General features: G+C 40.9%; 2 protein-coding genes across 2 annotated transcripts in view; one reads left to right on the top strand and one right to left on the bottom strand.

Moving 5' to 3' along the window:
• Window positions 1–413: 413 nt before the first annotated feature.
• Window positions 414–12,688, bottom strand: LOC124148886 (39S ribosomal protein L40, mitochondrial-like). Its single transcript, XM_048398546.1, has 5 exons — window positions 12,619–12,688; window positions 8,928–9,011; window positions 5,985–6,155; window positions 5,255–5,453; window positions 414–1,178 (listed from the first exon to the last, which is right to left on the bottom strand). The coding sequence occupies exons 1-5, from the start codon at window positions 12,669–12,671 to the stop codon at window positions 1,062–1,064; spliced, it is 624 nt and encodes a 207-aa protein (XP_048254503.1). The 5' UTR covers window positions 12,672–12,688; the 3' UTR covers window positions 414–1,061.
• Window positions 12,689–12,904: 216 nt separating this feature from the next.
• The window catches only part of LOC124148924 (DNA polymerase epsilon catalytic subunit A-like), a 98,181-nt gene continuing 93,821 nt past the window's right edge, over window positions 12,905–17,264 (top strand). The window contains exons 1-2 of the mRNA XM_048398521.1: window positions 12,905–13,059; window positions 15,464–15,590. Coding sequence (XP_048254478.1) covers window positions 12,995–13,059; window positions 15,464–15,590 — 192 coding nt within the window. The 5' untranslated portion in view covers window positions 12,905–12,994. The remainder of the gene's footprint in view (window positions 13,060–15,463; window positions 15,591–17,264) is intronic.

A 17,264-nucleotide genomic window follows, 5' to 3' on the forward strand; every position in this document is an offset into this window, starting at 1 on the left:
AATCAAGTCTTTCTAAGCTCGACACCAACAATCAAGGCTTTTCAAGCTCGACACCAACAATCAAGGCTTTCCAAGCTCGACACCAACAATCAAGGCTTTCCAAGGTTGACACCAACAATCAAGGCTTTTCAAGAGGGACATAAAAATTCAAGGCTTTTCAAGCCTGTAGGAACCTTGGCAGAGTGAGTGAGTGAGTGAGTGATGAAGTGAGTGAGTGAGTGAGTGAGTGAGTGAGTGAGTGAGTGCACCTCTTTTAGCAATATTCCAGCAATCTCATGGCGGGGCACAGGAGACATGGGCTTCACACATTCTACCCATGTGGAGAGCAGAACCCGGGTTTTCATTGTGACGAGAGAACTCTTTAACCACAAGGCTTCCTCCCCACCCAGAGCTTCAAGAAAGAAACAAGCAAGGAGGCATATTTCTTTTATTCACTTCCACACACGGTCAAACAAGTCAGTACAGCATTACATAAATACTTCCTAACATCCTGTTTCCTAAAGTACACGTTATCCTTCAGTATCCTTCAGTGTCAATAGTCAAACAAGTGAAGATCCTGGTTGAAAAAGGTCTTCAGTAACCCATGCTTGCGTTAAACAACAAACCAACCAAACCTAATCAAACAATAGAAACAATATGCCTGCATTCTTGACAATGTGAACGAAAGTCTAATAGTCAGTTTATTATATCTTCAGGATGCTTTGGAGACTTTGTGCCAATGTTTGTTTGTTTGTTTGTTTGTTGTGTAACGCCACACACAGCAATATTCCAGCTGTATGACGGCGGTCTGTAGGTAATCGAGTCTGGACCAGACAATCGAGTGATTGACAACATGAGCACGATCCACGCAATTGTGATACGACGACATGCATCAACCAAGTCAACGAGCCTGACCACCCGATCCCGTTAGTCGCCTCTTACGACAAGCATAGTCACCTTGGGTTGCTGAAGACCTATTCTACCCCAGATTTTCCCAGGCCCTTTGTGCCAATGAGGCAAGCTGGTCCTTCCAATGACCTGCACTGTTGTCTGATGATCACTGTATCCAAGGTTCCTCCTCTTCACCTGTCATACCTCTTGGTTGTGTCTAGGTAGTCTCCATCAACAGGGTCATAATCTTTGATTGGTGGAGTCTCGACAGGGCCCTTCATCTCTAGGGGGAGAAGCATCTCATCGATCTGTGGAGCGAAGACACATTCAGTGTATATAACATAGAAAAATAGAGTGGAAGATGTAGTCAGTGTGTTCATGGCATTATAAGGAGCGGAAGATATATTCAGGGTGAAATATAGAGTGGAAGATATAGTCAGTGTGTTCTGGGCATTATAAGGAGCGGAAGATATATTCAGGGTGAAATATAGAGTGGAAGATATAGTCAGTGTGTTCTGGGCATTATAAGGAGCGGAAGATATATTCAGGGCGAAATATAGAGTGGAAGATATAGTCAGTGTGTTCTGGGCATTATAAGGAGCGGAAGATATATTCAGGGTGAAATATAGAGTGGAAGATATAGTCAGTGTGTTCTGGGCATTATAAGGAGCGGAAGATATATTCAGGGTGAAATATAGAGTGGAAGATATAGTCAGTGTGTTCTGGGCATTATAAGGAGCGGAAGATATATTCAGGGTGAAATATAGAGTGGAAGATATAGTCAGTGTGTTCTGGGCATTATAAGGAGCGGAAGATATATTCAGGGTGAAATATAGAGTGGAAGATATAGTCAGTGTGTTCTGGGCATTATAAGGAGCGGAAGATATATTCAGGGCGAAATATAGAGTGGAAGATATTGTCAGTGTGTTCTGGGCATCATAAGGAGCGGAAGATATATTCAGGGTGATATATAGAGTGGAAGATATATTCGGGGCGAAATATAGAGTGGAAGATATAGTCAGTGAGTTCTGGGCATTATAAGGAGCGGAAGATATATTCGGGGCGAAATATAGAGTGGAAGATATAGTCAGTGTGTTCTGGGCATTATAAGGAGCGGAAGATATATTCAGGGCGAAGTATAGAGTGGAAGATGTAGTCAGTGTGTTCAGGGCATTATAAGGAGCGGAAGATATATTCAGGGCGATATATAGAGTGGAAGATGTAGTCAGTGTGTTCTGGGCATTATAAGGAGTGGAAGATATATTCAGGGCGAAATATAGAGTGGAAGATATAGTCATAGTGTTCAGGGCATTATAAGGAGTGGAAGATATATTCAGGGCGAAATATAGAGTGGAAGATATAGTCAGTGTGTTCTGGGCATTATAAACAGTGAAAGATATATTCAGGGCGAAATATAGAGTGGAAGATATATTCAGTGTCTTCATGGCATTATAAGGAGCGGAAGATATATTCAGGGCGAAGTATAGAGTGGAAGATGTAGTCAGTGTGTTCTGGGCATTATAAGGAGCGGAAGATATATTCAGGGCGAAGTATAGAGTGGAAGATCTAGTCAGTGTGTTCAGGGCATTATAAGGAGTGAAAGATATATTCAGGAAGTATAATTATAAGGGAATTATAAGGTGTGGAAGATATATGCAAGGCAATATCTGGAGTGGACGATATAGTCAGTGTGTTCTGGGCATTATAAGGAGTGAAAGATATATTCAGGAAGTATAATTATAAGGGAATTATAAGGTGTGGAAGATATATGCAAGGCAATATCTGGAGTGGACGATATAGTCAGTGTGTTCTGGGCATTATAAGGAGCGGAAGATATATTCAGGGCGAAGTATAGAGTGGAAGATGTAGTCAGTGTGTTCTGGGCATTATAAGGAGTGGAAGATATATTCAGGGCGAAGTATAGAGTGGAAGATGTAGTCAGTGTGTTCTGGGCATTATAAGGAGTGGAAGATATATTCAGGGCGAAGTATAGAGTGGAAGATGTAGTCAGTGTGTTCTGGGCATTATAAGGAGCGGAAGATATATTCAGGGCGAAGTATAGAGTGGAAGATCTAGTCAGTGTGTTCAGGGCATTATAAGGTGTGGAAGATATATTCAGGGCGAAATATAGAGTGGAAGATATAGTCATAGTGTTCAGGGCATTATAAGGTGTGGAAGATATATTCAGGGTGATATATAGAGTTGAAGATATATTCAGGGCATGATATAGAGTGGAAGATATAGTCATAGTGTTCTGGGCATTATAAGGAGCGGAAGATATATTCAAGGCGAAATATAGAGTGGAAGATATAGTCAGTGTGTTCAGGGCATTATAAGGAGCGGAAGATATATTCAAGGCGAAGTATAGAGTGGAAGATGTAGTCAGTGTGTTCAGGGCATTATAAGGAGTGGAAGATATATTCAGGGCGAAATATAGAGTGGAAGATATAGTCAGTGTGTTCTGGGCATTATAAGGAGTGAAAGATATATTCAGGAAGTATAATTATAAGGGAATTATAAGGTGTGGAAGATATATGCAAGGCAATATCTGGAGTGGACGATATAGTTAGTGTGTTCTGGGCATTATAAGGAGCGGAAGATATATTCAGGGCATGATATAGAGTGGAAGATGTAGTCAGTGTGTTCAGGGCATTATAAGGAGCGGAAGATATATTCAGGGCGAAATATAGAGTGGAAGATATAGTCAGTGTGTTCATGGCATTATAAGGAGCGGAAGATATATTCAGGGCGAAATATAGAGTGGAAGATATATTCAGTGTGTTCATGGCATTATAAGGAGCGGAAGATATATTCGGGGCGAAATATAGAGTGGAAGATATAGTCAGTGTGTTCTGGGCATTATAAGGAGTGAAAGATATATTCAGGAAGTATAATTATAAGGGAATTATAAGGTGTGGAAGATATATGCAAGGCAATATCTGGAGTGGACGATATAGTCAGTGTGTTCTGGGCATTATAAGGAGCGGAAGATATATTCAGGGCGAAGTATAGAGTGGAAGATGTAGTCAGTGTGTTCTGGGCATTATAAGGAGTGGAAGATATATTCAGGGCGAAGTATAGAGTGGAAGATGTAGTCAGTGTGTTCTGGGCATTATAAGGAGCGGAAGATATATTCAGGGCGAAGTATAGAGTGGAAGATCTAGTCAGTGTGTTCAGGGCATTATAAGGTGTGGAAGATATATTCAGGGCGAAATATAGAGTGGAAGATATAGTCATAGTGTTCAGGGCATTATAAGGTGTGGAAGATATATTCAGGGCGATATATAGAGTTGAAGATATATTCAGGGCATGATATAGAGTGGAAGATATAGTCATAGTGTTCTGGGCATTATAAGGAGCGGAAGATATATTCAAGGCGAAATATAGAGTGGAAGATATAGTCAGTGTGTTCAGGGCATTATAAGGAGCGGAAGATATATTCAAGGCGAAGTATAGAGTGGAAGATGTAGTCAGTGTGTTCAGGGCATTATAAGGAGTGGAAGATATATTCAGGGCGAAATATAGAGTGGAAGATATAGTCAGTGTGTTCTGGGCATTATAAGGAGTGAAAGATATATTCAGGAAGTATAATTATAAGGGAATTATAAGGTGTGGAAGATATATGCAAGGCAATATCTGGAGTGGACGATATAGTTAGTGTGTTCTGGGCATTATAAGGAGCGGAAGATATATTCAGGGCATGATATAGAGTGGAAGATGTAGTCAGTGTGTTCAGGGCATTATAAGGAGCGGAAGATATATTCAGGGCGAAATATAGAGTGGAAGATATAGTCATAGTGTTCAGGGCATTATAAGGAGTGGAAGATATATTCAGGGCGATATATAGAGTTGAAGATATATTCAGGGCATGATATAGAGTGGAAGATATAGTCATAGTGTTCTGGGCATTATAAGGAGCGGAAGATATATTCAAGGCGAAGTATAGAGTGGAAGATATAGAGTGGAAGATGTAGTCAGTGTGTTCAGGGCATTATAAGGAGTGGAAGATATATTCAGGGCGAAATATAGAGTGGAAGATATAGTCAGTGTGTTCTGGGCATTATAAGGAGTGGAAGATATATTCAGGGCGAAATATAGAGTGGAAGATATAGTCAGTGTGTTCTGGGCATTATAAGGAGTGGAAGATATATTCAGGGCGAAATATAGAGTGGAAGATGTAGTCAGTGTGTTCTGGGCATTATAAGGAGTGGAAGATATATTCAGGGCGAAATATAGAGTGGAAGATATAGTCAGTGTGTTCTGGGCATTATAAGGAGTGGAAGATATATTCAGGCATTATAATTATAAGGGAATTATAAGGTGTGGAAGATATATGCAAGGCAATATCTGGAGTGGACGATATAGTTAGTATATTCAGGGCTACCTGGATTGCTTTCTGGTAAAGTTCCTCTGATTCTTCCAGAAGACTATCTAGCGCCCTCTGCTGGGACTTCATCGCCGCCCTGATGGCCGTCAGCTCGTGTTGGTGTCTGGTCATGCAGTAACGGGTCCAGTCTTTCGTCAGTAGTGCCCGGGACTCACTGTCCTCAAACGTCATCACCGTCTTCTCACGTCTACGTGACCTGGGAGAGAGGTGAGAGTGAAACAGTGTTAACATGCTTGATGTTTACAACAAATACATAATCAAATGTGTATTCTTATGGCCAGCCTATTTTGCCGGAGACCTATTCTAACTTTAAATTCCAAAGGGGATGTAAGAGAGGGGGAGGGGGAATGGAGGGAGGGAAGTGGGGGAGGGGGGAATGGGGGGAGGGGGAATGGAGGGAGGGAAGGAGAGAGAGAGGTTGCCTCTCTTATGACCAGCATTGTTTGCTGGGGACCTATTCTAACCTCTTCAGTAACCCATGCTTGTCATAAGAGGTGACTATGCTTGTCATAAGAGGCGACTCATGGGATCGGGTGGTCAGGCACGCTGACTTGGTTGATGCAGGTTATCATATCCCAATTGCGTAGATTGACGGTTATGATGCCAATCACTAGATTGTCGGGTCCAGACTCGATTATTTACCTAACGCCGTCACATAGCTGGAATATTGCCGAGTGCGGCGTTAAACAACAAACAAGTAATCTACAATCACAGCACAGATCCTTACTCAATATCAGCCTTGATTTGGGCATCTCCAACAATTTCTTCAATTGGTTTCAGTTGCCGGCCATACTTCTCCAGCCTCTTTATCTGTCGTTCAAACTTCTTCTTCCTCTTCGTCTCCCGAGCTATGATTGTTGCCGAGTCTGCTTTCTTCTTCTTCTTCATCGGAGCAGCCCTGTAAAGGTCAAGGCCATCAACTTATCATTAGGAAACACATTGGTTGCTTTTAAGCAATGTTGAACTTGATGATATCAAGGGATCCAGGATCCACTTGCACAAAGCGATCTTAGCGCTACAACCATCGTAAAGCTATGTTTAAGTATGGGAGTTAAGATCGTCTTAGCGCTAAGATGGCTTTGTGGAACGGGACCCTGGATCCACTTGCACAAAGCGATCTTAGTTCTACAACTATTGTAAGCCTATGTTAAAGTGTAGGAGTGACGATCATCTTAGCGCTAAGATCGCTTTGTGCAAGTGGGGTCTGGTCATAACCCTGATCAAGTCTTTGATAGGCATTTAAAAGTCGAAGTGAGTGAATATGGGTTTACGCCACTTTTAGCAATATTCCAGCAATATCATGGCAGGGGAAACAAGGGGTCCACATATTTTACCTATGTGACGAATCAAAACTAAAGTAGATCATGGATCAAAAGTATATTTCTTGCTTGCACACTTAAATTTCAAAGGGCACATCCTGCGGCACTCTCAAAAACAACTGTCATGCATTGTTCATGACGCCACAAACTGATTACATGACATCATGAGGCTTCAGTGATGTTTATCTGAAAGGTTGACATATCATAATTTTTCTTCATTTTCTCTCTTAAAATGTCAATGAGTATTAAATAAAATACCTTACTTGGAATTAAAGGTTATCTATCTATGAATTGCCCCTCGCCAATGGTTTGTTTGTTAATCAGTGTTCGAGTGAGTGAGTGAGTGAGTGAGTGAGTGACTGAGTTGGGTTTAACGCCGCTTTTTACAGTATTCCAGTTATATGCGGCGTGTCAGCTTAATGTGGGAGGAAAGCCTGAAGTGAAGTTTACCACTTCGGTGAAACCCACAAGCACGGGTATGGTGCTGACAAACATAGAAACATAATCGGGGGCGAACTGGGATTCGAACCCACAATCATAGGTTTCTGGCGGGCCCAAGGGATACAACTCTGTACAGCGCATTGCGGCCACCCGTGCCCCCTGTTCAGTGTTTGAAATAATCACCTGCCCAGAGGCCCGTGGCAGGTAGATCTTCAAATTTGTATGGGTCCTTATGGCCTTCGGTAAATTTACATCACCTGCAGTTTCTAAATGAGGGCCTTAAGGGTTTAGTCAGGGCTCTCAGCTTCTAATGTCTGTGGGTCCTGATGGCCTTCGGTAAATTTACATCACCTGCAGTTTCTAAATGAGGGCCTTAAGGGTTTAGTAAGGGCTCTCAGCTTCTAATGTCTGTGGGTCCTGATGGCCTTCGGTAAATTTACATCACCTGCAGTTTCTAAATGAGGGCCTTAAGGGTTTAGTCAGGGCTCTCAGCTTCTAATGTCTGTGGGTCCTGATGGCCTTCGGTAAATTTACATCACCTGCAGTTTCTAAATGAGGGCCTTAAGGGTTTAGTAAGGGCTCTCAGCTTCTAATGTCTGTGGGTCCTGATGGCCTTCGGTAAATTTACATCACCTGCAGTTTCTAAATGAGGGCCTTAAGGGTTTAGTAAGGGCTCTCAGCTTCTAATGTCTGTGGGTCCTGATGGCCTTCGGTAAATTTACATCACCTGCAGTTTCTAAATGAGGGCCTTAAGGGTTTAGTAAGTGCTCTCAGCTTCTAATGTCTGTGGGTCCTGATGGCCTTCGGTAAATTTACATCACCTGCAGTTTCTAAATGAGGGCCTTAAGGGTTTAGTAAGTGCTCTCAGCTTCTAATGTCTGTGGGTCCTGATGGCCTTCGGTAAATTTACATCACCTGCAGTTTCTAAATGAGGGCCTTAAGGGTTTAGTAAGTGCTCTCAGCTTCTAATGTCTGTGGGTCCTGATGGCCTTCGGTAAATTTACATCACCTGCAGTTTCTAAATGAGGGCCTTAAGGGTTTAGTAAGTGCTCTCAGCTTCTAATGTCTGTGGGTCCTGATGGCCTTCGGTAAATTTACATCACCTGCAGTTTCTAAATGAGGGCCTTAAGGGTTTAGTAAGTGCTCTCAGCTTCTAATGTCTGTGGGTCCTGATGGCCGCCTGGAATTTGTATTTATTTTCAAACACTGTGTTTGTTGTTTAATGCCATACTCAGCAATATTCCAGCTTTTTGACAGCAGTCTGTAAATAATTGAGCCTGGACCAGACAATCCAGTGATTGATATCATGAGCATCGATCCATGCAATTGGGATTCGATGACATGCATCAACCAAGTCAGCGCACCTGACCACCCGATCCCGTTAGACGCCCCTTATGACAAGCAAAGTCACCTTTTACGGCAAGCATGGGTTGCTGATGACCTATTCTACCCCGGATCTTCAAGGGTTACTTTCCGAAGGCTCGAGAACGACACCATTCATACACTCAGGACAGACTGATCTGTATTTCCTTGTAGCTAGTTGATTATTCTTAAATTTTATCCCTGGATAATTTATTGCTATAAAAAAGGATGACAAAAATAACTTTACCAGAAAATGGTCACCTTTATTGTCAGTATTTGATTCTTAGCTCTCTGTTGATACATGCCATGTTTGGGTCTGATTGTGTGTTGCAACCCTTTGAAATAGGACAATGTTTGTTTCCAACCCTTTAATTTTTTAATGAGTGTATTGTGCCATTCTATGCTATCCAAACTATGTTTTTGACGAAATATTGTATTAATCTTCAACTCTGGGAACAATAAAAAAAAATGTAAAAAAATTTTTAATAAAAATTATCCCTGGATGAAGATACAGCCCTTATCTTGGGCACCGCAAGCCTGTGTCTCACCAGACTTGACTGGAGGTCCTGAAGAGTAGAGGGCACACCTGAGTGTGAACGCATCTGGATGTCTTCAGTCCACCCAAACTTAGTCTGAAAAGAGAAGTGAGTGAGATGGTTTTAATATTACTTCAAAGTAATGGCAAAGGGTGCCTAACCTTAAGGATCATCAAGGATTTACTGAGGATCATCAAGGATTTACTGAGGATCATCAAGGATTTAGTGAGAATCATCAAGGATTTAGTGAGGATCATCAAGGATTTACTGAGGATCATCAAGGATTTACTGAGAATCATCAAGGATTTACTGAGGATCATCAAGGATTTACTGAGGATCATCAAGGATTTACTGAGGATCATCAAGGATTTACTGAGAATCATCAAGGATTAACTGAGGATCATCAAGGATTTACTGAGAATCATCAAGGATTTACTGAGGATCATCAAGGATTTACTGAGGATCATCAAGGATTTACTGAGAATCATCAAGGATTTACTGAGGATCATCAAGGATTTACTGAGGATCATCAAGGATTTACTGTGGATCATCAAGGATTTACTGAGAATCATCAAGGATTTACTGAGAATCATCAAGGATTTACTGAGGATCATCAAGGATTTACTGAGGATTATCAAGGATTAACTGAGGATCATCAAGGATTTACTGAGGATCATCAAGGATTTACTGAGGATCATCAAGGATTTACTGAGAATCATCAAGGATTAACTGAGGATCATCAAGGATTTACTGAGGATCATCAAGGATTTACTGAGAATCATCAAGGATTTACTGAGGATCATCAAGGATTTACTGAGAATCATCAAGGATTTACTGAGGATCATCAAGGATTTACTGAGGATCATCAAGGATTTACTGAGAATCATCAAGGATTTACTGAGGATCATCAAGGATTTACTGAGAATCATCAAGGATTTACTGAGGATCATCAAGGATTTACTGAGGATCATCAAGGATTTACTGAGGATCATCAAGGATTTACTGAGGATCATCAAGGATTTACTGAGAATTATCAAGGATTTACTGAGAATCATCAAGGATTTACAGAGGATCATCAAGGATTTACTGAGGATTATCAAGGATTAACTGAGGATCATCAAGGATTTACTGGGGATTATCAAGGATTTACTGGATGCAAAATTCTGCATCCTATGTGCATAAAAACTGAAAACTTCCGCACAAAAAATTGCAGATCACATTCTCTGTGATGTAGAAAATTTGAACGCATGTTTAGGTTTTGGTTTGTTGTTTCACGCCGCTCTCAGCAATATTCCAGCTGTATGACGGCGTTCAGTAAATAATTGAGTCCGGACCAGACAATCTAGTGATTGACATCATGAACATTGATCCACGCAATTGGGATACAACACATGCATCAACCAAGTCAACGAGCCTGACCACCCGATCCCTTTTGTCGCCTCTTGCGCCAAGCATAGTCGCCTTTTACAGCAAGCATGGATTGCTGAAGACCTATTCTACCCCAGATCTTCACGGGTTGCATGTTTAGGAAAGAATGCTGCTATTTCATGATTTGGTACCACTTAAAGGGACAGGGCGTTGATCATTCTGAAGCTTTGTTTTCTGCTCTCTTTCTTCCGGGACAGAATGTTCTGTTCCTGCGGTCACACCACAAATGTAAAGTTATCATGTGACCAGAGTTTTCTTTTATCATTGCTTATTTTCAGACAAACACACTTTCCTTATGCAGGCCTTTCGGTGCATATTTTTGTTTGGCAAAATTATACAGATATACCACTACAACTGTGTCAGTGAGGTGCATGACAATATAACTTCACTCATCAAAGTGACCATATCACTAGCTCTCCGTAGGGCTTTAATGACACAAGTAGAGGATAAATATGCAAATGGAAATAGTTTTTCCCGTTTTATGATACTTTCTCAACAAGCTCAATGAAAGGTTTGTGTACCTAATGTGCAGTGAGTGAGTGAATTGGGATTAACGACACTTTTAACAGTATTACAGTTATATCGCGGCGTGTCAGCTTATTGTGGGAGGAAAGCCCGAAGTGATGCAGGTCTCAGATGTCTACCACTTCGTTGAAACCCACAAGCACGGGTTTGGTGTTGACAAACCTAGAAACATAACCGGGGCGAACCGTGATTCGAACCCACAATCATAGGTTTCTGGCGTGCCCAAGGGACGCAACTCTGCACAGCTAATCGCGGCGCCTTAGACGACTGGGCCACCCGTGCCCCCCCTAATGTGCAGACTCATCCAAAATAAAACAGATGAAACACATGAATGAACTGTGTCAGATGTGACATACTACCCTGGCCTCAAGTAACTCTGGGTAGGCGAGAGAGAGCTATGGCTTTCTTGAACCAGGCATTTACATATAGGCCCCTGGGCCTTCATATTGTTATCTAGTAGGCCTGGAACGAGTCCAAATTTACTATCCGGGCACCCACTCCCTATTACCCGACCCTACCCGGGTACCCGCTGTAGGTCTCAAGAGATAGGTATAAAATGTCCAATTTGGAAACGTTTGACCGCAGTCCTGTCAAAATGTATTTAGATACAGGTATAAAATGATCTGGCCATCCATACGCTGAAGTTGGCTGAAGTTTTATCTTTATGCAAACATATAAAGTCAGAAGGAATGTGGGCATAGTCGGAAAGAAATGTGAACATTTGTCACTTATAGTGTAACCATAGAGTTCAAGAGGGAGTAGTGCACTTGACCTGGCGCACTTTTTCAGATCCAATTAGCGCTGTGGCTAGATCACAAGCGCTATCACATGTAATCAGTGCTCGTTTAACGGTCATTAGCACCCCATTAACATGCATGCGTAATTCAGTAAACAATGAATTGCGCATGTGTGTGATGTCACGGTCCGCTCTCCTATTCATCTTTTCTTGAAACCACATCCGCCATTGTTTATGTCAACATGACCGACCAATCGGATTAACCGGATTAACGCTTGAAAAGGTAAGAATTTATGGCTAACCCTTGCCCAAAGCAAGCTACCCTAAAGACCCAAAAAAGGTTGTTGGATCATACAGACGTGTAAGTTTCCCAAAGACCGAAAAAGGGGTTGGATTGTAAAGACGTGGAAGTTTCCCTTAGACCGAAAATGGGTGTCACCGGAGCGTGAGGCACGGTAATGGTATAGCGAGACAGCGGTGGAACTATAGCGCGGTAATTGAGCGGATGGTAGAGCTCGGGCTGCGGTGGGTAAACTGCATTGTTGCCGTTCTAGATAATTTTTGCCATTAAACAATATAATCATGTGACTAACCACGGGTCCCGATAGTCATGTGGGTACCCCTATCCTACTTAGTACCAACTCGACCCTAGTTACCCGTCCTAGCCCTATTATCTAGTTGTTTTTTTAACACTGGCTTCTAACTTAATCAAGGTGGCACCAAGTACTTCGTACCTTCCTCATCCGTAAGAAAAACACGAACTTTCTCTCCAATTTGCCTCTAACAAAAAAATAATAAAAAATTTAGGAAGCCAGTTTACTCTGCGCACCGCATTGCAAGGATATTAGATCTACATGTAGATCTTATATTGACATATGCGTTTGGCCTGCATCATTGTATACATGCACTTATGGTTTCCAGCTACGATCACACATATCTAACTGTATACATTGTGTTTATTCTATTCGAAACTGGGTTAGAGTTGTTACACTCGAAGAAACACAGCAAAAAAACCTTGAAAATGTTGATAGAAGAGCAGGTAGTGCGCTTCTCATGGGCGCCGCCATGTTGAAAATAACACATAACAGAATGCGAAACGAAATTGACAATATCTGATTTTATAGTTACTGATTGACAACGATATTGCAGAAATTATCTCGAAAATAGTGGACTATTTTAAACTATATTATAGCAAGGTAGCAAATTAAATATTTGATTAGAGGTTAGATTAATTCCGATTCATAGTTCGCAATATTTGACCAATACAACATTTAAAGAGTTTAGCCAATGTCAAGGACTGTGTTTATTTCCCGCCAAAGTTGAAGTAAGCAAAGTGTGGACTCGCTAACCAAAAGGATATAATGAACGTATAAGTACCAACGATCACAAAATGGTACTACAGAACTCTGGCCGGTTTAAGTCCGAGAAGGATCAAGGTTCCGGAGATTCCACGGGGTAGGATCGCAGTTTATGATCTTTAGTTATGTTGTCGTTTTCGCGTTGAATTGTCTTGTTTTGGCTGAAATACAATCACATGAACAGGTCAAAACATTGACATTGTCAGTGATATTTACGATCAGATCACTTATGAACATGATTATGTGTATTTTCATGTTTTCAGTAATCATGGCAATGTCGAATAGTATTATTAAATGTTTGACAAGCTATAAACATGATAAACATCCAAAATAATCAGCTGTTCAACAGTGTCAGCCTTGCTCGATTGTTTACAGGCCGCTGTCATAGTGCACGAATATTGCTTGGTGCAGCGTTTTAACAACAAACAAAGTCAAAATGTTTCATTTTACATGTCACATTGTGACACCAGGTCCAAAAGTTGAAAACCCCACAATGATTATTGATTAATTATCGTCAGGAAACATACTTTGCATTAGCTTATTTCAAAGTCACTACAAAGCAACTCCATCAAATTCCTCTGTACACAAATTTACCCTAGCATGCAGAGCTTCAGATAACTTTTTTGGCAAAATTTGAAAATATGAGTTTTTACTCGAAGGTTTCTATTTTCATTGGGTTATTACATTTTTCATTGGGTAACCAATATTGTTTCACTCAACTATTCATCACTATTGTTTTTTTCCCAAAATGAGCAAGCATTTTGAGTTATAAAAAAAATAAATGAAATAATAGGCTTGACCTTTTTCCCTTTCTAAGTCAAGATTACTGTTAATTATTTTTCAAAAGTACACTAATACAAACATAATGAATGTATTTTACTCTTTGTGTCTTTCTTCATGTCAGTTAATACTTTTGAGATAACAACATGAACAAAAAGTGGAATAAATGTAAAAACAGGCCAAATTGAATTTCTACACAGAGTTATGGGAATTGAATTGCCGCGTAGGCTAGAGGCCACCCTGACTGTTGACCATGTTGACTCAGAAAGTAAATTAACTCGTAATTTTGTTTCCGATATTAGCTCCGTTGTACGCATGCTGAAAAAAGCTTCATTGGTTATTTACACATGCTTTTTTCAAACAATTGAGTTTTCCATTTAATGCATGTGTTTCTGTACGCAAGTTAATTGAAAGTAATTGGGTTCTGAATAAATTTTGGGGGTATTTTACGCAAATATACATCTTATCTGTAGCTCTGAGTTTATATAGAGCAGCTCAGAGGTGCAGTTACTGCAGCTAGGGTCATTGTCAGCTCATATGCTAAGGATTAGCAGGGGTTGATTTAACTACTGGCCTGTTGGCCCATGGCCAGTTATAATTACAAAGGGCTTGCTGAAACATAAAGTAGATGGCCTGTCTGGTGAGTCCAAATTTCACCCCTTCTCTGTGAATGTTTAATTTTTTTTAGTATTATCATCTTGGTAGAATGAGTGAGTGTGTATTGTTTTAAACAGCTTTTAGCAACATCACGGCGGGGGACACCAGAAATGGGCTTCACACATTGTACCCATGTCGGGAATCGAACCCGGGTCTTCGGCGTGACAAGTGAACGCTTTAACCACTGGGCTACCAAACCGCCCCTGGTAGTAGTACAACCGGTGCCATTTTGTAATGTTGTGTACAACAGCTTCTTTATTTGATCATAAATCGCCACGAATTGAGGTAAATGGAAGCCTAGATTTTATCTTTGAGTGCTGGAAAAACGTCTTTGGGGTAAGGAGTTCTCAAATTTTCAGAGCTCTGCTAGGTGGCTATACCACCTCAGGTTCAGCCACTTTGCTGTCTCCACATTAAGTTGTAGGCCAGTCAGTTTGGAGAAGGGCCAGTAACTTTTAAAAGCAGCAAGCCATGATGGCAACAGACAAATTTGTTAAATGAACCCCTGGATTAGTCTGTCATGCAGACCCTGAAACAAATATATCCAATACAGCTGATGCAAGAATATAATATTTGGCAAGTCTAGATTACAGCAGTATCAGAAAATGAAGAAAATCTCTTGTCTTCTTTTGTATTATATTTTATAAGTATGATTTAACAACTGTTTTTTTTCTTTAACATGTTTAAAACAGGGTTAGAAATTGGCACTAGTCTTATAGTCCTTGCCAAACAGTTAAGGTATCATAGGGACAAGTAGAAATTTGCCATTTTTAAGGGTTTTGCTATATGTTATCATTATAAGGACTAGTGGACCATAAACGTTAGTTTCTACCGCTGTAAAGTATGTTCATTTTAGAAACTAGGTGTTAGTTTAAACCCAACTCACTCACTCTCTCGATTGTGAGTCTTGATCAGCATTAACAATTTTGATGCAATCACAAGGTGTACTATGGAGAACAACTTCATTATTATCACGGCTATAGTTGCATCAAATACAACCTTTATTGGTTTGTTGACAATCAATATCATGGCCTAAAAATATAATTATAGTTTCTTTTCTCCAGGCGAGAAGACAGCACTGAAAAACGACTAAGCAGAGCGACCTTGAATGATGAAATTGACCTTCGCTTCGGGTTTGATCGGTACAAGGACCCCCAGGAGAAAACAGGCTGGCTCATTAATATGCATCCTGTAAGTTTACAAATACACAGTCAATGCTTATTATTAAATTCGACAACGAAAACATGTTTTATCTACAACAGTTTAACCAAAAACAGCTGTATATATCAAAGCAGACAAAAATGACGAGATTGATAAACATTCCGGGTGCAGGAATACATACTGTGGCGTGACATGAATCAGGTGACCGTTTAATTTATGCACATAACTTGCCACCCCTACACAGTCAATAGCCAATCAACTGAGAGTATGGTAAAAAACAAAGTTCATAGGGCTGTCAATCAAGACAAGAGGCGCGAAGTACTGCAACAGTCAGACGGTAACGAACCGGAAGTAATATATATGCTCGGGAGATGGCAGCTGTTTCAAATGACATGGTCCGTTACCGCCAAATTAAAACATAAATTCCCTGAGAACGGGGAGACACAGTTGGAAAAATGCTAGTTAGAAATGAAACCCTAAGACATTAAAGTTGTGGAACCGAGGCGAGCGGGGAAAAAACAGGCGAGCGAGCCTGCGCGTTTGCTGTTTCATTCCTTCTCGTCCTTCAGTCTCAAAGAGTTGTTTGGACAATGAATATGCATGAATTTCGCTTAATGTTCGCATCATCCTTATTATATATATATGGCGTGTTCTTGCGGTAGAGGGGGCATGGGTGGCCCAGTCGTCTAAGGCGCCGCGATTCGCTGTGCAGAGTTGCGTCCCTTGGGCAAGCCAGAAACCTATGATTGTGGGTTCGAATCCCGGTTTGCCCCAATTATGTTTCTAGGTTTGTCACCACCATACCCGTGCTCGTGGGTTTCACCGAAGTGGTAAACGTCTGAGACCTGCATCACTTCGGGCTTTCCTCCAACATTATGCTGACACGCGGTGATATAACTGGAAAACTGTTAAAAGCGGCGTTAAACCCAACTCACTCACTCACTCTTGCGGTAGATGTGTAGAGTTAAGTTTTACATGTCAATTACAGACCACAAAGTTTAAATTTTTACCAAGTAGCCATATGGCTACAAGTATTTTCTTCCAGGTAGCCAGTGGTAAAATCCAATAAACTAACAACTAAAATAAAATACTAATTACATTAATATTTATGCATTTCGGTTCATTGTTGACTTTAGGAGGAATATTTTGCGAGTACAAATAGTAGCAGACGTGTTTATTTTGTGTCTACAACCTGTAGCAATAGAAGTTAGTCGCCACAAGATATTTTTCAAGGTAGTCATTTGGCTACCTCTGAATTTTAGACAGTAGACAAATTGAAATTTAGGTCGCATTGGCGACGGTTTTAGTCGTAACTTTGAAGCCTGAATTAGAAAAAGCAGCCCTTTATTATGTTCATAGATTGTCAGATGCACGTGATTTAGGCCTCCAGTGTCTGATATAACTGCTTGCCCGCCTGCCCGTGGCTGGTAAGTTTTCTGTGGGGCTGCATGAAATTTTCCTCCATCTGCTCGACTGTCTGGCAGATAATTCTAAGACTACTGGGGTAGAATAGATCTACAGCAACCCATACTTGCTGTAAAAGGCGACTATGCTTGTCGTAAAAGGCGACTAACGGGATTGGGTGGTCAGGCTCACTGACTTGGTTGATACATGTCATCGATCACAATTTCGTGGAGCGATGCTCACGATGTCAATCACTGTATTCTCTGGTCCAGACTATAGCTGGAATATTGCTGAGTGTGG

The sequence above is a fragment of the Haliotis rufescens genome, unplaced genomic scaffold (assembly GCF_023055435.1).
Source record: "Haliotis rufescens isolate VD_foot unplaced genomic scaffold, xgHalRufe1.0.p SCAF_18, whole genome shotgun sequence".
In the NCBI taxonomy this organism is placed as follows: domain Eukaryota; kingdom Metazoa; phylum Mollusca; class Gastropoda; order Lepetellida; family Haliotidae; genus Haliotis; species Haliotis rufescens.